The 18,476-nt window shown below is 43.3% G+C and overlaps 2 protein-coding genes across 2 annotated transcripts; one reads left to right on the top strand and one right to left on the bottom strand.

Annotated features, from left to right (window-relative positions):
• The first annotated feature begins 6,668 nt into the window (after positions 1–6,668).
• LOC146725152 (uncharacterized) lies at positions 6,669–7,640 on the top strand. The gene has a single exon (XM_085484177.1). It carries the CDS (start codon positions 6,669–6,671, stop codon positions 7,638–7,640), a length of 972 nt encoding a protein of 323 aa, XP_085340303.1.
• Positions 7,641–14,167: 6,527 nt separating this feature from the next.
• Positions 14,168–16,018, bottom strand: LOC146725151 (uncharacterized). Its single transcript, XM_085484103.1, is given in 2 exon segments — positions 14,168–14,271; positions 14,273–16,018. Coding segments are annotated over 2 exon segments (1,785 nt in total). The 5' UTR covers positions 16,013–16,018; the 3' UTR covers positions 14,168–14,226.
• Positions 16,019–18,476: the final 2,458 nt, after the last annotated feature.

Below are 18,476 nucleotides of genomic sequence, written 5' to 3'. Positions count from 1 at the left end.
AAAGCACGCAAAAGAACTTGAAAGAACGAGGCACGAACGCAAAAGAACCCGAAAGAACCCAAAACAACGAGAATTTAATCCAAAAGAACGAGGCACGAACCCGAAACAACGAGGCACGAACCCGAAAGAACGAGAATTTAACCCGAAAGCACGCAAAAGAACTTGAAACAACGAGGCACGAACGCAAAAGAACCCGAAACAACGAGGCACGAACGCAAAAGAACCCGAAAGAACCCGAAACAACGCGAAAGAACCCGAAACAACAAGGCACGAATGCAAAAGAACCCGAAAAAACGAGGCACGAACGCAAAAGAACCCGAAACAAATAGAATTTAACCCGAAAAAACCCGAAACAACGAGGCACGAACGCAAAAGAACCCGAAACAACGAGAATTTAATCCAAAAGAACAAGGCACAAATCCGAAACAACGAGGCACGAACCCGAAAGAACGAGAATTTAACCCGAAAGAACCCGAAAGAACGAGAATGAATAGTGAAAATAACAACGAGCAACATAATTTGGAGAGACGGCAGTTGGTAAACGAGTTGCACGCGTCAGCGAGAAAAAATTTCCCTCGAAGACATGTCATAATGCGAGGATACGATGATCTATGGCAAGCCGACATTGTCGAGATGCGTCCGTACTCCCGTTTCAACAGAGGTTACCACTACATACTCACCATCATCGATGTGTTGAGCAAGTATGCGTGGGCTGTACCACTCAAGAGTAAAGGAGGAAGCGAGACAGCTGACGCAATCGCCAAGATAATTCGGGATAGCAAGAGATGCCCGAAAAACATGCAAACCGATAACGGAAAGGAATTTTACAACGCCGATGTGCAACGACTTATGCGAAGACATGACATTAATCACTTCTACATATTCGATATTGAAGGCGTTGGTCGTCGAGCGATTCAATCGCACGCTAAAGAACGACATGTGGAAGATGTTTACGCTGAATGGTACTTACAAGTGGTTCGACATGCTGCCACGCCTCGTATCAGATTACAACGGACGCAAGCATCGAACAATTGGTATGCAACCCGCTGACGTTACCCCCGCGATCGCCGAAAGATTCTTGGCTACCGTGTACAATCGTGTAAAAATCGCGGGCCCGGCAAAGTTCAAAGTAGGCGATCAGGTACGCGTCAGCAAGTACAAACAACTTTTCGAGAAGGGATACACGCCAAATTGGACAACCGAGGTGTTTGAGATTGTTAAAGTGCAGCATACTAATCCCGTAACATATCTACTCGAAGATTATCGCAAGACATCTATCGCTGGAGCGTTTTACGAGCATGAGCTGCATCGCGCAAATTATCCGGATGTGTACCTCGTGGAGAAAATACTGCGCAGGAGGGGTGACGAGGTTTATGTGAAATGGCTGGGATTCGACAGTTCGCACAACTCTTGGATACATAAAAACAATGTTATTTAATGTATTTTATTCAATCATTGTATAACATAATATATATATTGTATAACATATATGAAATATATGAAATATATAACAAAATATATATATATAATTCCCATTAATACGTCCTTACAATATAATTTATTTACAACGGTATTCGATAATGTCCCCACGGCAAGGTGTCGGTCGAATCAGGTACGACATACCGCTGTCGTCGTAGGGACTTAGAGCAATTTTCGTCTCGCTGATGGTATACACTTTATGCAATTTCGATTTTATACATGATTGCTGACGCGTCATTTCAATCTCGTCATTAAGACAGCGCGTATAATCATCGAATGTTATACTACGCGCTACGACGTTACTTTTGACACCTTTTGCTTTTTTAGTGTCTTTTTTATCATCCACCCGCAAAGCATACATTTTTGCTCTAAGCCCGACGAATTCGGTCATTATAGCGCCGTTATTCTTATTTTTCATCAGACCCGGCACCTTTTTATTTGCGAGCGAGATACCGTACACATTATTCGCGGCGTAATCGCTGGTATCGAATCGAGCGATGTCGCGTTTCAAATTTTCATAGACATCCTGACATTTAATTTGATATATTAAACTATCCGTGTCGGTGTACATTACTCTACAATTGTCACGATAGAGCGGTGACATGTATTCGTGGTGAAATTCATAAAGACATACTTTTGATACGTCGAGTATGCACATGTCGACGTAGATTGGTTTGTAGAATTTAACTTCGAGTTTGCGTAATTCTATGGCAACTAATTTTTCCGAAAATATGCTTGTACTATGAAAATTTGGTTTCGCGATCATTGCCTCCGCACCGTACCGTCCGTCCCATTTTTGTTAATAATTTTACATCCATATGATTGCGCACATTTTCCATCGTTTTTGCCGAATACCGCGTTATTCATCAATTTATATAAATTTTTTTCAAAATCGTTTTTCGCTCGTGTTCTAAACTGTGTGTTAAGTTCGAATATAAAAATATAAAAATATAAAAATAAGGATATAAATGAAAATGTCACGTACCGACAAATTTTTATTGCTCTCGGTTAGATTTATCTTAACTCAAACTAACATCCGATACGCTGGATCGCTAGAATTTGCTTATCGCCACGTATTGGCAAATTTTCATCGCTCTCAGCTGGACCTATCCTAAACTAACATCCGATATGCAGGATCGCCAGGGTTGTTTATAAACCTTATAAACAAACCTTATAAACAAATCTTATAAACAAAATCTTATAAACAAATCGAGATAAGGGCCTCCCTCCTTCAAAATTCATAGATGGAGGTGGTAAAATTTCGAGTATAAATAGGGCTAGAAAAACGCTGTGCATCGCAGTTAAAATCTTAACGAAACCTTTGTCGTAACTATAGTTCTCCGCGAACTTCGACTGTCATCCTTCGTTTCCTTATTCTTACGACTAATCCAGTACTTTAGACTTATAATTTTGTAACCACTCATAGAATAAAAGGTAATTGATAATACCACAATAAGCTCAGTTATTTGGCATCTGATCCGAGTAAAATTTACATATAACGTAGGACATCTCCGAGAGCGGGGAACGGCCTTTTCGCTGACAAAGAGTGTAGCGAATTGGTAACCGGGGCGCTGCCGAAGAGTGTAGCGCCTACGAACACTGCTCTTGGTGTATGAAATTATTTACCATTACTCTCAAATCGAGTTTACCCCTTTCGCTGCCGAAGAGCCTAGCGAATCGGACTGGTCGCTGCCTTGCGTAGCGACCTTAAGTTCATTTTGGGAGCTTCCGTCGTATTTAACATTCTCATGAAGAAAAGGGCAGGTAAACGAGTACAACTCAAACGGCTCAGATACCAGATAAAACAAGCGATTGATTTGCGACAAGATTTCTTTCACCTCTCGCAAAAACTCCAACATTTAGAAGCAAACACCCAAATCGACAAACCTCCTACTATTCCTTACCAACTAACTCCTATTAACGTCGAGCCTGACTATCCCGACTATCGCCGCATTAACAAAACTGATCCGCGTTATAAAGTTTATAAACTAAGATTCCTGTTCGGGACTGAAAACTAAATACACACAACCCGTCCAACTCCCGGGTAAAGTATTTAAATATATTGACCCAAAAACGGACGAACGAAAACGTAACATTTTGGTGACAGCGGTGGGATATCTAAAAGTTGTGTGATAAAAAAAAAGGGGAAGCATGTCATTGAGTCGTACGCCGCCTCCCGAAAGGGACTCCGAAACAATGGATCGAAACAGAGGAGCAGAAGATCCAGAAATTCAAGAATTACGAAGAATGATGGTACAACAACAACAAGCCATTCAACAATTGCAATACACACAAAATCAGCGACCACACAACCCCGGTACGGCAGTTTTAACAGAGGGAACTATCGGTAACTATTTACATTTTTCAATTAGAGATGCACTAGAGGCAGTACCGAGTTACGACGGAGGAAATATTCCATTCGTATATTTTGTCGAGGGTTGCGAGGAAGCGCTCAGCATGATAACGCCATCACAAGAACTAAATTTGGTTCGCGCAGTACGTAATAAATTAAAACATGACGCACATAGATCAATTCTTGGACAAACTTTTAATAGTATGCAACAATTAATAGAATTTCTAAGATCGAAGTACGGTTCTAGAGAAACGGTTTATGAAGCTCAAGGACGATTAGCCTATTTATGCCTGTTGACGCATGTCATAAATTTGTATAATCAATAAGACTCTTATATTAATCGCTCGTACATCAACGGAAAGGTTCGATCGTTCGAATCGACACACGACAACATTATCGACCTTGTTCACCATCCCATGTGATAGGAGTTACATTGTCACGTGTACATTTTATTTACTCCTATTCTTTCGTCGCTCCGATTCGCCGAAACAAAGATCCGATCCCGAGAAAGAGGGGATTCCGTGACGAAAACTCGGAACGCTCCCGAAAACCGAGAATCAGATCTCTGCGAACCGTGCTATCGATCAGCTGCAAATACAAGCAAACATATATTCATTGCTTCAATCACTTTCCTCTTGGAGCGAGCCTTCACGAGGCTGTACAAGCCACCAGTCGATCAACAATAAGTTGAATTAGAACGACAACGTCGCGCCTACTGATATCGACAACATTTTTTGGTCTTTCGAGCCGGATCGCTAACGAGAGAAGACGACAAGTCGTGAAGTACATCATCCAACTACATTTTGGCTGACTTTGATCACGACCTACGTTGTTTAACGCAGCAGCCGCCATTCCAATAATGGCTACCACCGCAGAGCTTCTGGAGCAACAGCTCGACCTTGTTAGATCGGTTGCAAATGCCGTATCTAATTTCAAAAAACTCGGCCACGCCAAGATGACGTCCACCGTGGCTGCAAACCGGATGGAACGCGTCAAGGAACAGTTCCGGGAGATTCGCGTCAACAACGCCAAGCTGTTAGTCCTCGCCGAGGCCGCTACGAAGACCACGCATCGGTACTTCACCGAGGAGCTGTATCAACAAGCCGAGGTCCAGATGGATGCTGCCCTTGACTACCTGGCCGAATTTGCCATACCTACCATTGCCGCCCCGCACATCAACATCATGGACGCTTCGAACGCAAGTACCGATTATCACCATGGTCCGCGCCCGGTCTCGCGTTTACCGCGAATCGAATTACCGAAATTTGACGGCTCTTTCGAGCAATGGAAAACGTTCCGCGATAGATTTAAAGCGATGGTAATTGACGATCCGATTTTAACAAATGTAGAACGCCTGCATTACTTATGTTCAATCGTTACCGAAACGGCCAGCACTTCGCTGAGTCACCGATGCGAATTTCGAAGTCGCGTGGCAAATCTTATCGTCGCGCTTTGAAAATCAACGTCGAATCGTCAACTCCCATCTTCAAACTTTATTCTCGTTACCGTCGGCAACGCATGAAACCGCGAAAGAGTTGCAGACTCTGCGTGACACCACCAATACCACCGTACAGGCGCTGAAAAATCTAAAACGTCCCGTCGATACGTGGGACGATGTTCTCGTGTTCCTCGTTTCGCAAAAACTCGACAAAGCTTCGAGAAAAGCGTGGGAATTAAAAATGAGCGAATCGCAAAATTTACCGTCCTATTCTCAACTCGACAAATTTCTAGAGTCTCGCATTCGCGCGTTCGAAGTTATCGCCCCGACGAAAAACACCGAGTCAGCCGAGTCTACCGCGTCAAAAATTAAATCGGCCAAATCCGTAGCATCACATACAACGGCCGTGAAGTTCGAATGCCCGGTCTGTAAGGGCCATCATCGTTTATTTCAATGTACACAATTTGCCGCTTATACGCCGGAGCGCCGTTTCGAATTTATTAAATCGAACCGCCGTTATTATAATTGTTTCGCGGCAAACCATTTGTTAAAGGATTGCACCAACGAGCATCGTTGTCGAGAATGTAAGCAAAAGCATCACACTCTCCTTCACCTTGGAAACCACGCAAAATTACCGTACGCTGAATCGTCACATTCAAAAGAAGAGACGAAAAAAGACCAAGACAAAAACGTTGTCGCTCTTACCCTAACACGTTCAATGCCAGCTATTCCCGCCGTTCTACTCGCTACAGCGCGCGTCCGCGTACATTCCGCGCACGATCGCTTTGTTCCCGCTCGCGCGCTTATCGATCCAGGATCGGCTGTGACACTCATTACGGAGAATCTTGCGCAATTACTCCGTCTTCCTCGAGTAAAGCAAAATTTAAGCGTTACTGGCGTTGGTCAAACAAAAACTTCCGCGCGCTACGCAGCAAATATCAAAATTAGTCCCGCAAAAAGCAACAATCCCGCGTATTCGACGACGGCTTTAATATTGTGTTCGCTCGCGGAATACGTGCCACCTTCCGTTGCGTCTCACACTAAGTGGACGCACCTCGACGCCCTCGAATTAGCCGATCCTGATTTCCTGAGTCCTACGCCAATCGATATAATAATTGGAGCCGATATGTATGGAAATATTCATCGCGACGGAGCATTCACAAGGGAACACCACACGAACCGTTCGCGCAGAATACCGCGTTCGGCTGGATTCTCTCGGGTCCTACCGTCGAAACCTGCCCCCGCAATTCCGTACCCGCATATCATACTAACATTTCACCTAATCTTGAGCATACCTTAAAACAGTTCTAGAAACTCGAAGATATCCCAGCCCGCGTTCATCCGAGTCCGGAAGACACCCAATGTGAGGAGCATTTTATGACGACTCACTACCGCACCATGGAAGGACGCTACGTCGTGCGTCTTCCCTTTAGAAATGGCCCGCCTCGCGACCTTGGAGACTCTCGATTCGCCGCGTTGAAGAGTCTCGAACGGCTCGAACGTCGTTTTCGAACCGACCCATCGTTAGCAACGGAATACACCGCATTCCTTACCGAGTACGCAAACCTAGGTCATATGACTAAGATAAAACCTACCGAATTTCCCGCCCAAGCTCCCGCGTACTACATTCCACACCGTGCCGTGATCCGTGAACATAGCAATACAACCCGACTTCGTGTTGTGTTCAACGCGTCGTGCAACACCGCCACCGGCAAATCATTAAATAGCGCTCTTCATGTAGGAGCAAAATTGCAAACCGATCTAGTAGCGGTCGTCCTCCAATGGCGACAACCTCGATTTGCACTATCAGCGGACATCGCCAAAATGTATAGGCAGATTTTAGTACACCCCCTGGATACGAAGTATCAATGCTTCTTATGGCGATCGTCTCCGACGGCTCAGGTCGACGAATACCGACTTCTTACCGTCACTTACGGCACCGCCGCTGCCCCATTCTTGGCCTTGCGAGTCTTACGGCAATTAGCTGAAGACAAAGGCTCACAGTTTCCGCTCGCGGTACCGGTTCTATTACAGCAAACGTACGTCGACGACTGTACTTTCGGCGCCGACGACCTTGAAACTGCCAAACAAACACGAGATCAGTTAATTTCGTTGCTATCTCGGGGCTATTTTCGTTTGCGTAAGTGGGCGAGCAATTGCCCTACGCTCCTTGAAGATCTCGATCCTTCCGACCATGGACTCGCAACCAACAAAGATTTGCACGACCACGATTCCATTAAAATTCTCGGAGTTACCTGGAAACCGGAACACGATATCTTCACCTTTCAAGTTTCCTTGCAACATCTCTGGTTGACGAAGTCTGATTGGGATGACGAGCTTTCCGCCGAGATGTTGCGCGAATGGGAATAAATCTGCGATAGTAACCAGCTAATCCAAGAAACTGTTTTACATGTTTTGCATTTTTCGGTATCGGAAAATCTTGTACTGCTTCTACCTTTTTTAAATCTGGGCGGACTCCATTTTCTCCTATTATGTGTCCTAAATAAGTAACTTCTTTTCTTAAAAATTCACACTTGTCCGGTTGTAGTCTTAGATTCGCTTGACGTAATCTCTTAGCTATCTTTTCAAATTTGATTGCGTGTTCGGTTAGGGAGCTCGAGTATATCACTATGTCATCTAAATATACGAAGATTTCGTTTCCTTGTATTCCTGTAAGCACCAAATCCATTAATCTTTGGAAGGTCGCTGGTGCGTTTTTAAGACCGAAAGGCATACGGTCAAATTCGTAATGCCCATGCAGTGTCGAAAATGCCGTTTTATGGCTGTCGTCTGGGTGCATCCGTATCTGGTGGAAGCCCGAAGCCAGGTCAAGAACCGAAAAATACTTAGCACCTCCTAATTGGTCTAGTATTTCTGTTATGTTAGGAAGCGGATATGCATCGCCTATCGTTTTTTCATTTAGTTCTCGAAAATCCAATACCATCCGCCACCTTTTATTGCCCTTTGAGTCTGCCTTTTTTAGAACTATCCATACAGGTGTGTTGTATGGAGATTTCAAAGGTTTAATAATTTCTTGCTTCAGTAATTCGTTCACTTGCTTGTTTATTTCGTCTTTATGAATTACAGGGAACCTGTATTGTCGCATGTGTATCGGAATTTCGTTTGTAGTAGAAAGTCGATGTTCCAAAACATTCGTATGGTTAAGTTTTTCGTCCGGCAAGTGAAAACAGTCGGAATTCTTTTCAATTAATTCTTGAACATGTGATAGCTCTTCGGCATTTAAATGTCCCAATCTTAGCATGTCCATTATTTTATCTTTTCTTTTCTTTTCTTTTATAGGAAAACACGATTTATAATTTAAGTTTGATTTGGTAGAAATAGAATTAGAATTTGGAATTAGTTTTGAGTTTGAGATCGACTTATATTTTTCACATAAGTTTGAATTAGAATTAGAATTAGTAATTGTGCTATTTAAACAGCACGAATTTGAACTTGATTCTAGATTTAAGTAGTCCGACTTTGAATTCGAATTTGTAGTCGAGTCTAAAATTTGACTTTCATTTGTCTCAAACTCATATATTTTAATTGTAGGGATATATACCCTTTCTTCTTCTTCGGTAGTATTTACTACCTGTAGATATGCCTTGGCGTCTCTTACTGTAACTAAGGCATCTTCTAAGTAAACACCTTTTGTTACATTTAAACGTGGAACATATCCTTCTTCTATCTCTGGATTAGCAACCCTAACAAACATTTGTGAAATCGTTCTAGGAGGAATAGTGAAAATTTCTTTTCCTTCAAAAGGTATACAGATATCGTCCCACTCTAATTGATTTCGTTCATAATCGAGTTTCGCATGAAATCTTTTAAAGAAATCTGAACCCAGAATCCCGTTCTGTGGAATCGGAAAATCGTTTTCGACTAGATGGAAAGCGATTGGACATCCTAAGATATCTATCAGTGCCAGCCCTAAGGTGGTCACGTGGTGCGTCGTAATTCCGCTCAGTCTTAAGATTTCGTTCCTATCCACGATGGTATCCGTTGTTACAGAATTTTCTTTGATAATGTTGGGCCCTGATCCACTGTCTACCAAAAATTCTATCTCTCTCGTAAAATTTGAGCCTTTTAATTTTACTGATGGAACGTCTTCTGTTCGAGTTATGTTTACTGTTCGGTGATTAAATCTGATTCTTCCGAAATTGCTTTCGCGGGGCGGGTCTTGATGTTTCCCGGGGTCGCCCCTGTCCTCGCGGGAATTTGTTCGTTTCCCTGCATCTGGGGGTTCTGACGAAGATTATTGTTATACATCCGTTTACGACATTCTTCTAATGCATGACCGGGTTTTTTGCAGTATCTACATGTCGCGGTCGCGTTATACGTGGAATTCTGTATGCTCGTATTAGGATTTTGCATCGCATGCAGTGGTTGCTTGTAATTATTACTATTATTACTACGGTTGATTTGTGAAAAACCGGTTTCGCTTCTGTTCCCCTGCGGTTTATTTAATTGCCAACACTTGTCCGCTGTGTGTCCCTTTTTATGACAGTACTGACAGATTACGGTCTTGGCTTCTATGCGCCGCACCGGTGTCCCTTTCTCGGTTGTTATGTTTTCGGCGAGAACGACCCGTCTTATCATGTTTACGGTTTCCAGTTCCTTTTCGGCCTCGATCGCGCGGCTCTCAATCTCATTGAACGATCCGTCTTTAGATATTATAATTTTTTTATCCAATCCGCGTAGAAAGCTACTTTTTAAATGTTTATCAATTGAATTTCGAAATTCGGCGCTTATTTGTCCCGTTTCTCGTTTTTGGGCATCAAGTATCCGTTTTCCTAATTCCCGTACGCGATTTGCATATGTAACGACTTTTTCGCCTTTCTTTTGGCATAAATAGGCTAATCGTCCTTGAGCTTCATAAACCGTTTCTCTAGAACCGTACTTCGATCTTAGAAATTCTATTAATTGTTGCATACTATTAAAAGTTTGTCCAAGAATTGATCTATGTGCGTCATGTTTTAATTTATTACGTACTGCGCGAACCAAATTTAGTTCTTGTGATGGCGTTATCATGCTGAGCGCTTCCTCGCAACCCTCGACAAAATATACGAATGGAATATTTCCTCCGTCGTAACTCGGTACTGCCTCTAGTGCATCTCTAATTGAAAAATATAAATAGTTACCGATAGTTCCCTCTGTTAAAACTGCCGTACCGGGGTTGTGTGGTCGCTGATTTTGTGTGTATTGCAATTGTTGAATGGCTTGTTGTTGTTGTACCATCATTCTTCGTAATTCTTGAATTTCTGGATCTTCTGCTCCTCTGTTTCGATCCATTGTTTCGGAGTCCCTTTCGGGAGGCGGCGTACGATTCAATGACATGCTTCCCCTTTTTTTTATCACACAACTTTTAGATATCCCACCGCTGTCACCAAAATGTTACGTTTTCGTTCGTCCGTTTTTGGGTCAATATATTTAAATACTTTACCCGGGAGTTGGACGGGTTGTGTGTATTTAGTTTTCAGTCCCGAACAGGAATCTTAGTTTATAAACTTTATAACGCGGATCAGTTTTGTTAATGCGGCGATAGTCGGGATAGTCAGGCTCGACGTTAATAGGAGTTAGTTGGTAAGGAATAGTAGGAGGTTTGTCGATTTGGGTGTTTGCTTCTAAATGTTGGAGTTTTTGCGAGAGGTGAAAGAAATCTTGTCGCAAATCAATCGCTTGTTTTATCTGGTATCTGAGCCGTTTGAGTTGTACTCGTTTACCTGCCCTTTTCTTCATGAGAATGTTAAATACGACGGAAGCTCCCAAAATGAACTTAAGGTCGCTACGCAAGGCAGCGACCAGTCCGATTCGCTACGCTCTTCGGCAGCGAAAGGGGTAAACTCGATTTGAGAGTAATGGTAAATAATTTCATACACCAAGAGCAGTGTTCGTAGGCGCTACACTCTTCGGCAGCGCCCCGGTTACCAATTCGCTACACTCTTTGTCAGCGAAAAGGCCGTTCCCCGCTCTCGGAGATGTCCTACGTTATATGTAAATTTTACTCGGATCAGATGCCAAATAACTGAGCTTATTGTGATATTATCAATTACCTTTTATTCTATGAGTGGTTACAAAATTATAAGTCTAAAGTACTGGATTAGTCGTAAGAATAAGGAAACGAAGGATGACAGTCGAAGTTCGCGGAGAACTATAGTTACGACAAAGGTTTCGTTAAGATTTCAACTGCGATGCACAGCGTTTTTCTAGCTCTATTTATACTCGAAATTTTACCACCTCCATCTATGAATTTTGAAGGAGGGAGGCCCTTATCTCGGTTTGTTTATAAGATTTTGTTTATAAGGTTTGTTTATAAGGTTTGTTTATAAGGTTTATAAACAACCCTGGCGATCCTGCATATCGGATGTTAGTTTAGGATAGGTCCAGCTGAGAGCGATGAAAATTTGTCAATACGTGGCGATAAGCAAATTCTAGCGATCCCGCGTATCGGATGTTAGTTTGAGTTAAGATAAATCTAACCGAGAGCGATGAAAATTTGTCAGTACGTGACAGGTAGAGTGAAAAGCTGCACCAGACCCCAATCGAGCAGGTCGGCCTCGTCGTCGCCTCTTAAAAATGCGTCCCAATCGAACATCTCTGGAACCATTATTGGAACGTATGGTTCATCTGTAAACATAACAATTATTAATTTAAAAATATAACAATTATTAATTTAAATATATAATACAATATTATAAATTTTATTCTTACCGTCCCAATTTTTATACACAGGTACAGGATCCGGCTCGAACAGCCACACCAGACCCCAATCATATAAATCGCCGTTATCGTCTCTTAAATATGGGTCCCAATCCCAATCACACATATCTGGAACCATTATTGGAACGTAAACATAACAATTATTTATTTAAAAATATAATACAATATTATAAATTATATTCTTACCGTCCCATTCGTCATCCCCTATCCATTCTTCGAAGTCATCATCCGAATAATTCTCCCATTCTGCATCCCTTAATGTATCGTACACCAGGTCCTTGATCACCCAACAACAACAAATAATACATAGGGCAAACTACAAAAAAATATTAATATTAATATATTTTTTCCTCCACTATTAATTAATATTTTTGCACTTAAAAAGCACTACCATTTTTGGTGCAATGTCCCGACACTTCGTTGATGACCGTTCGAAACTTTATGATTGCAGAGACAGCTCCGCTCTCCACAGGCTGTACCCCACTTAAAAAATCTTCACAAAGAACTATATCTATTTTAAAAAACATTCCAAGTGTCGAATGTTTACATCTCGCGTTCGAGAGAGCCGGCGGGTCGCATCCATGCGAGAGACACGTGGAGAGGCGCGCGCTCTTCCATGCATTTGCGAGAGAGAAAACGAGCCGCAGCGGCGGCAGCGCGAGAGAGACAGTGCGAGAAGATGCAAAAGAGAGAGACAGCGCGTGAGAGAGACGGTGAAATAAGACGCAGCGTGAGAGTGAGAGAGAGAAAGAAGACGGGCTACAGCGAGAGGCGCACGCGAGAGAGAGATCGGATGTGGCGGCTGGCGGCGAGAGAGAGAGAGATTCGGCGGCCGGGCCTGCGGCGAGAGAGATTCGGCTCGGGCCTGCGGCAAGAGAGAGACGGCGAATTAAGAGAGAGAGAGATGCGAAGGAGGGAAACATTTTTTTTTTTAAATTATTAAATATTTTTTTGAATAAATATATAATTTATTATAGGCGTCTGATGGGCGTGAGAGAGAGAAATAGAATGTTTCTCTCACCGTTTCGATTAGGATATCGTGTTTCAATGGATAGGCCAAAGGTTTAATTTATTCCAACGCAAAATGATAGTATGTATATGTATGTATAATGTGCAATTGTGAATATTACACGTCTTCACGTCGACAGTTCTTCAGAGCCGTATCTTGCCGTTTTCGCCGTCGTTCGATGTTTCGAAGAAGAGAGATATGATCTGTTCTGTTCGGTTCTCTATTGTCTGTCGATTCCCAAAAAGTCGGCATATTTATACCCGGTGTTAAAACCTTCCCTACCCGAAACATCGGACCAATCAGAATTACCTTCGTTCATCGCGCAGAGATGTGTTTTCGGTTTTCTCGACAAACAAAGGATCGCTCAGAACGCTTTCAATAATAAATATTACAAATAAATAAGTACCCGGCACGAGGTTGACAAACAAAACACGTAAATCAGCTAATCTCATCGTCGGTTAACGTCTTTATAAAATATGCCTACAGCTCGGCCATCCTGACTTTTTGACCGTCCCGGTCAACGTTATTACCAAAATTACAATACGCAATAAATAAAATTCCTTTACCAAATAATATATAATCATGCTCGAATATACGGGTGCATTTGATCCGTCGCAAATTATATCACATCTCGTTTTTTTCTTTTGCGCTTCGTCAATATTAGTCTGAGGTTTATCTCGCGTCGAGGTCGCGCTACGGATAATCGCTCACCTTAATTGGATCGCGTAATAGATCGCTCGCATTACCTCGCTGCTCAATTTTTTCACCATCGGAATTATCATTCTATCATATTTTCCATCTGTCCGTTTGCCCTCGGCGTGCCCACAGCAATTGATACGTGCTCTATAGCACCGGATCCCAAATATCTCTCAAATATGTCAGATTTGACACAAGTTCCTCTGTTCGAAATTGAACGTCTCGATTTACCATACGCGCAGAAATATTTAAAGAGATACTCTACCGATTCCTCCGATGCTGTTGACTTACGCGGGTAGAGCCGGATAAATTTAGCGAACGCGTCGATGACGACAAACAGGTGACGCCCAAACTTGAAAACAGAGTTTTTTCGAATAAAATCGTACAATGATTTTGCCATCAATAAAAATCTCGGCATAGATCGATGAAAATGACTCGCGAGTCCGACGAACCTATGTACGTCCCTGATGTTACATGGCACCGGATCATTCAACGCAGACTCTATACTCTCATCGCTCGGTCGTTCGTGTTTTAATGCGATAACCCTCTCGAGATCCGGCACGCACTTCTCCGCTCGAAGACTACTCAAACCATGAGATTCGTAGACCTCGCAGATCTTTTCGGTGGTATCTTCATCAACCGCCGGATTAATTTTCACTTTTTCGCTCGAACATACCACATTGTCGTCGCATTCAATATGCATCATTTGACTAACGCGCGCTTCTTCCGCGTTTGTAATTTCAAAATCTCGCCCTAATGTTACACGCAGCGACGGACAATTCAGGAAATCCCGACCGAGTAATACGCTATACGCCATCGTACTATGGGGCACCGTGTAAAATTTCATTTCCAAACGCACGCCTCTCACCTCTAAGTCAGCGTGAGCGATGCCGTCGATATTTAACCGCGAGCCGTTGATTCCGCAAAATTGATCGATGCTCTCGTTCTCGAGCAGACGTGAATCGCCCTGAATTATCTCGCTTTTAACTAAACTGATCGGAGAACCCGAATCTATGATTGCGTCCACCACGTAATTGTCAAAACCTTTATTCTCGTTTTCAGTTATAATTTTTACAGTGATTGTATATGGCTTTAATAATGCAACCGGTTGCACGACGTTCATCGACGTAGTTTGCGCAACGCTGTTCGGCGTTTCCGACGCCGCGGACCGATTTCGCTTTGGACATTCTCTGGCGAAATGATTCGGAGATTCGCACACATAACACACCCGCTTCGCTTGCGGTCGCACACACTGAGCCGCGGTATGTCCCGTTTCGCGACACTCATAGCACCCCGTCGAGTCTCCCCGCGTCGCCGTCTCTGCTCTTCCTCCGCTGGTCGTCCTCGCTCCGTCTCTCCCTGGCCGGACGTCTGGTCTCTTTGGATTCCCTCGAACCACCTTCTCGAACGCCTTCAATAGCTCTCTTCCAGATTGGAAGTTCATCAGGCGCGCCTGACTCTGCAGCCGAGGATCCGTCACTCCTTCGATGATGTAATCGAGGAGTTCGTCTTCCGCGATTGGTACGCGATTTGCGAGAATCACCTTTTCGTGGTAATAATCGCAAAACTGCTCGTCTCCTTTCCACACACGAGCCTCGAATTCTCTCCTCAGTGTCAGCTTTCCTGGCCGCAGGTCGAACATCGACTCCATCTCTCGCAGAAGGTCCTCCAGGTCCAGCGTCACATACTCGGCCTTTGAGTAAAACCAGGTCAACGCACGGCCTTTCAACCGAGAGCTAATCAACACTCTCGTCGAATTCTCGTCCAGCTGATACGTGCGTCTCAGCAGCTCCAACTGCTGCCTCCATCTCCAAAAGGTGCTGTCCGTCGCGTCAAACTCAGGCAGCAGCTCCTTAATTCCTCTCACACCGCCGAACGCAGAAATAACGCTGCCGTTCGTCATCGTCGGTGTCGAGGCTGCACTCCTCATCATTTCTATTTCTCTTTGGAGCAACTGTCGCTCTTTCTCGAAAATTTCTCGCTCTCGACGCAGTAATAAGAGTTCTGCCTGCGTCGCGTCGTCATGCTCTCTCCGTTCCGGCGTCGTCATCCTCACTCGGTCTCCTCGTCTCGGCGTATCGTCCACGGTCTCCATCTCCATGGCGTCACCCTGTTCACTGGGTGAACGCACACCTCCTGAAGCCGGGATGCCATCCGAATATCTCTCCTGCCTCCGTTGCTCGCTCAATCTCGCCCATACGCCTGAATCGTTGGCATTCAGGCGCTGGATGAGCTCGGCTTTCGACCCTCCCAAGGTCAGTCCCCTCTCGCGAAGAGCCTCCTTCATCTCAGCGATGGTGAAATCACTCGGCAGCATCGACTCCGCCACCGTCCCTCAGATCTGCTCGATCGGTTCCTCGGGCACTCCGCGATGTCCCGACACTCGCGCAACCCAAAGATCACTATGCGTTGATCGTCTCCACCCGCGCGTCCCACACTCGACGCGTATCGCGAACTCCCGAATCGCCTCTCCCAGGCCGAATTCGCGAAACCGGGTGCAACGCCGCGATCCCACTTCTGATTTACTGTAGGCGTCTGATGGGCGTGAGAGAGAGAAATAGAATGTTTCTCTCACCGTTTCGATTAGGATATCGTGTTTCAATGGATAGGCCAAAGGTTTAATTTATTCCAACGCAAAATGATAGTATGTATATGTATGTATAATGTGCAATTGTGAATATTACACGTCTTCACGTCGACAGTTCTTCAGAGCCGTATCTTGCCGTTTTCGCCGTCGTTCGATGTTTCGAAGAAGAGAGATATGATCTGTTCTGTTCGGTTCTCTATTGTCTGTCGATTCCCAAAAAGTCGGCATATTTATACCCGGTGTTAAAACCTTCCCTACCCGAAACATCGGACCAATCAGAATTACCTTCGTTCATCGCGCAGAGATGTGTTTTCGGTTTTCTCGACAAACAAAGGATCGCTCAGAACGCTTTCAATAATAAATATTACAAATAAATAAGTACCCGGCACGAGGTCGACAAACAAAACACGTAAATCAGCTAATCTCATCGTCGGTTAACGTCTTTATAAAAAAATGCCTACATTATTCATTAATTTTTATACTTATTTTTTTATACACTTTTTTTTTATACATTACCGCTTATTTTTCTACAAGGATATCGAAGGAGGAAAACATTTTTTTTAAATAATAAATATTTTTGTATAATATTTATATTTTATTCATAATTTTTACATTACCGCCGGCTTTGGCGTTACCCAAGGTGTAATACGTGGAGGGAAACATTTTTTTTAAATAATAAATATTTTTGTATAATAAATATATTTTATTCATAATTTTTACATTACCGCCGGCATTGGCGTTACCCAAGGTGTATTACGTGGAGGTTGCCGGTCGGATTTACACCTCATGTGTATGTGTATGTGCGTGTGTGTAAACGTGTAATTATTATAATATAAAATTTATAAAATTATAAAAAGATACAAATATAAAAAAGATATATGAGATAAAACTTATATAAAATAAACATATAAATGATATATAAAATTATGCAAGATATATAAAAATATATAAAAATATATATAAAAAAGGCCGTCGGAGGCGAGAGAGGTACGGCGGCTTGGGATTCACGCCTGGATTCAGCGACGAGAGAGCCGGCGGGTTGCATCCATGCGACAGACACGATGGCGAGAGAGAGAGAGCCAGCGGGCCTGCTGCGACTGCGAGAGAGAGCTCATGCGGCGGTCTGTACCTCGGCACCTGCACACAGAAATATAATATATTATTGTACTATTTTATAGATTTTTTTGGTATTTTAATTATATATATACACTCATTATTGGCATATTGGACAATTGTTGCCCAGGAAGATTGTAAACAATCTTTTCAGGCAGTCGCTGCAGTACTGATGCGGCACATCCCTGTACCGCATTGTCTCGTGCCTCTGGATGATATTGATGATCGCGAATCTTTCCCTGATCCTCATAAAACAGGAAATGCAGATTTTCATTGATCTGTCTGTTAACGCGTACGAATAAATTACGCACACCCTCGTGTTCTCATCGAGGGATACGATAGCTCGATTCTCCAATATAATCTCGCGAGACGACTCGACCACGCGATCAAGATCACTTTCGTATCCATCATCGTGGAGTGGTTCTTCCAATTCTTCTTCTTCATCACCGCCATCGTCTTCTTCAACAATGGGTACGACATCACCCTCCATTTCTTCTATATCATCTAAGATGATATTCACCTCCCTGTCGTACACAGGGTCGTACATCTCGGCGTCGCTGTCGCTGTCGCTGATGGAGATCGTGATGACTTCCATCTCGTCATCAGAAACGTCGATCACAATGTCTTTTTCCATTTTTTTTCAACACACGTTTGCACAATTATGATACAAGTCAATGAATTTTTTCCGCACTTCCGTAAATAAGTATAGCCACTAAACTTTTTTCACGGACTGGTCAGGGTGCTGTCAAATCCTGGACTGGATGATTTGAGAGCTCATAGGTCCTCAATATATATCTCGTTCAGCCCTATGTGCTTCACATGCGATCGAACTTATCTCAGAAAGAAAGATGATCGGTCATAAAAGAGCAGCCGCTGCAACAGTTGATTATTGTTCTGTTTACACCTCGTGAAAATATGTCTCGACACATTTACTACAATCCTCTTTTTCACGCGTGATAAAACTTATCTCATAAACACTGCTATACTCTTCGCATATATTGTACACCTATTTAATCAAGCAATATAAATAGGCTGCGAGTAGTAATCTGATGATGATGACGATGACGACGATGGTGGTGGT

Source organism: Nylanderia fulva, unplaced genomic scaffold (genome assembly GCF_048542155.1).
Source record: "Nylanderia fulva isolate GAGA-0341 unplaced genomic scaffold, ASM4854215v1 Scaffold102, whole genome shotgun sequence".
Lineage (NCBI taxonomy): Eukaryota > Metazoa > Arthropoda > Insecta > Hymenoptera > Formicidae > Nylanderia > Nylanderia fulva.
Note: the sequence above shows the minus strand (reverse complement) of the source record. Positions and strands in the feature narration are given on the sequence as shown.

Excerpts from the sequence above, each read along its gene's own strand:
- LOC146725152 (XM_085484177.1), top strand. The coding sequence starts at position 6,669 with ATGGAAGGACGCTACGTCGTGCGTCTTCCCTTTAGAAATGGCCCGCCT.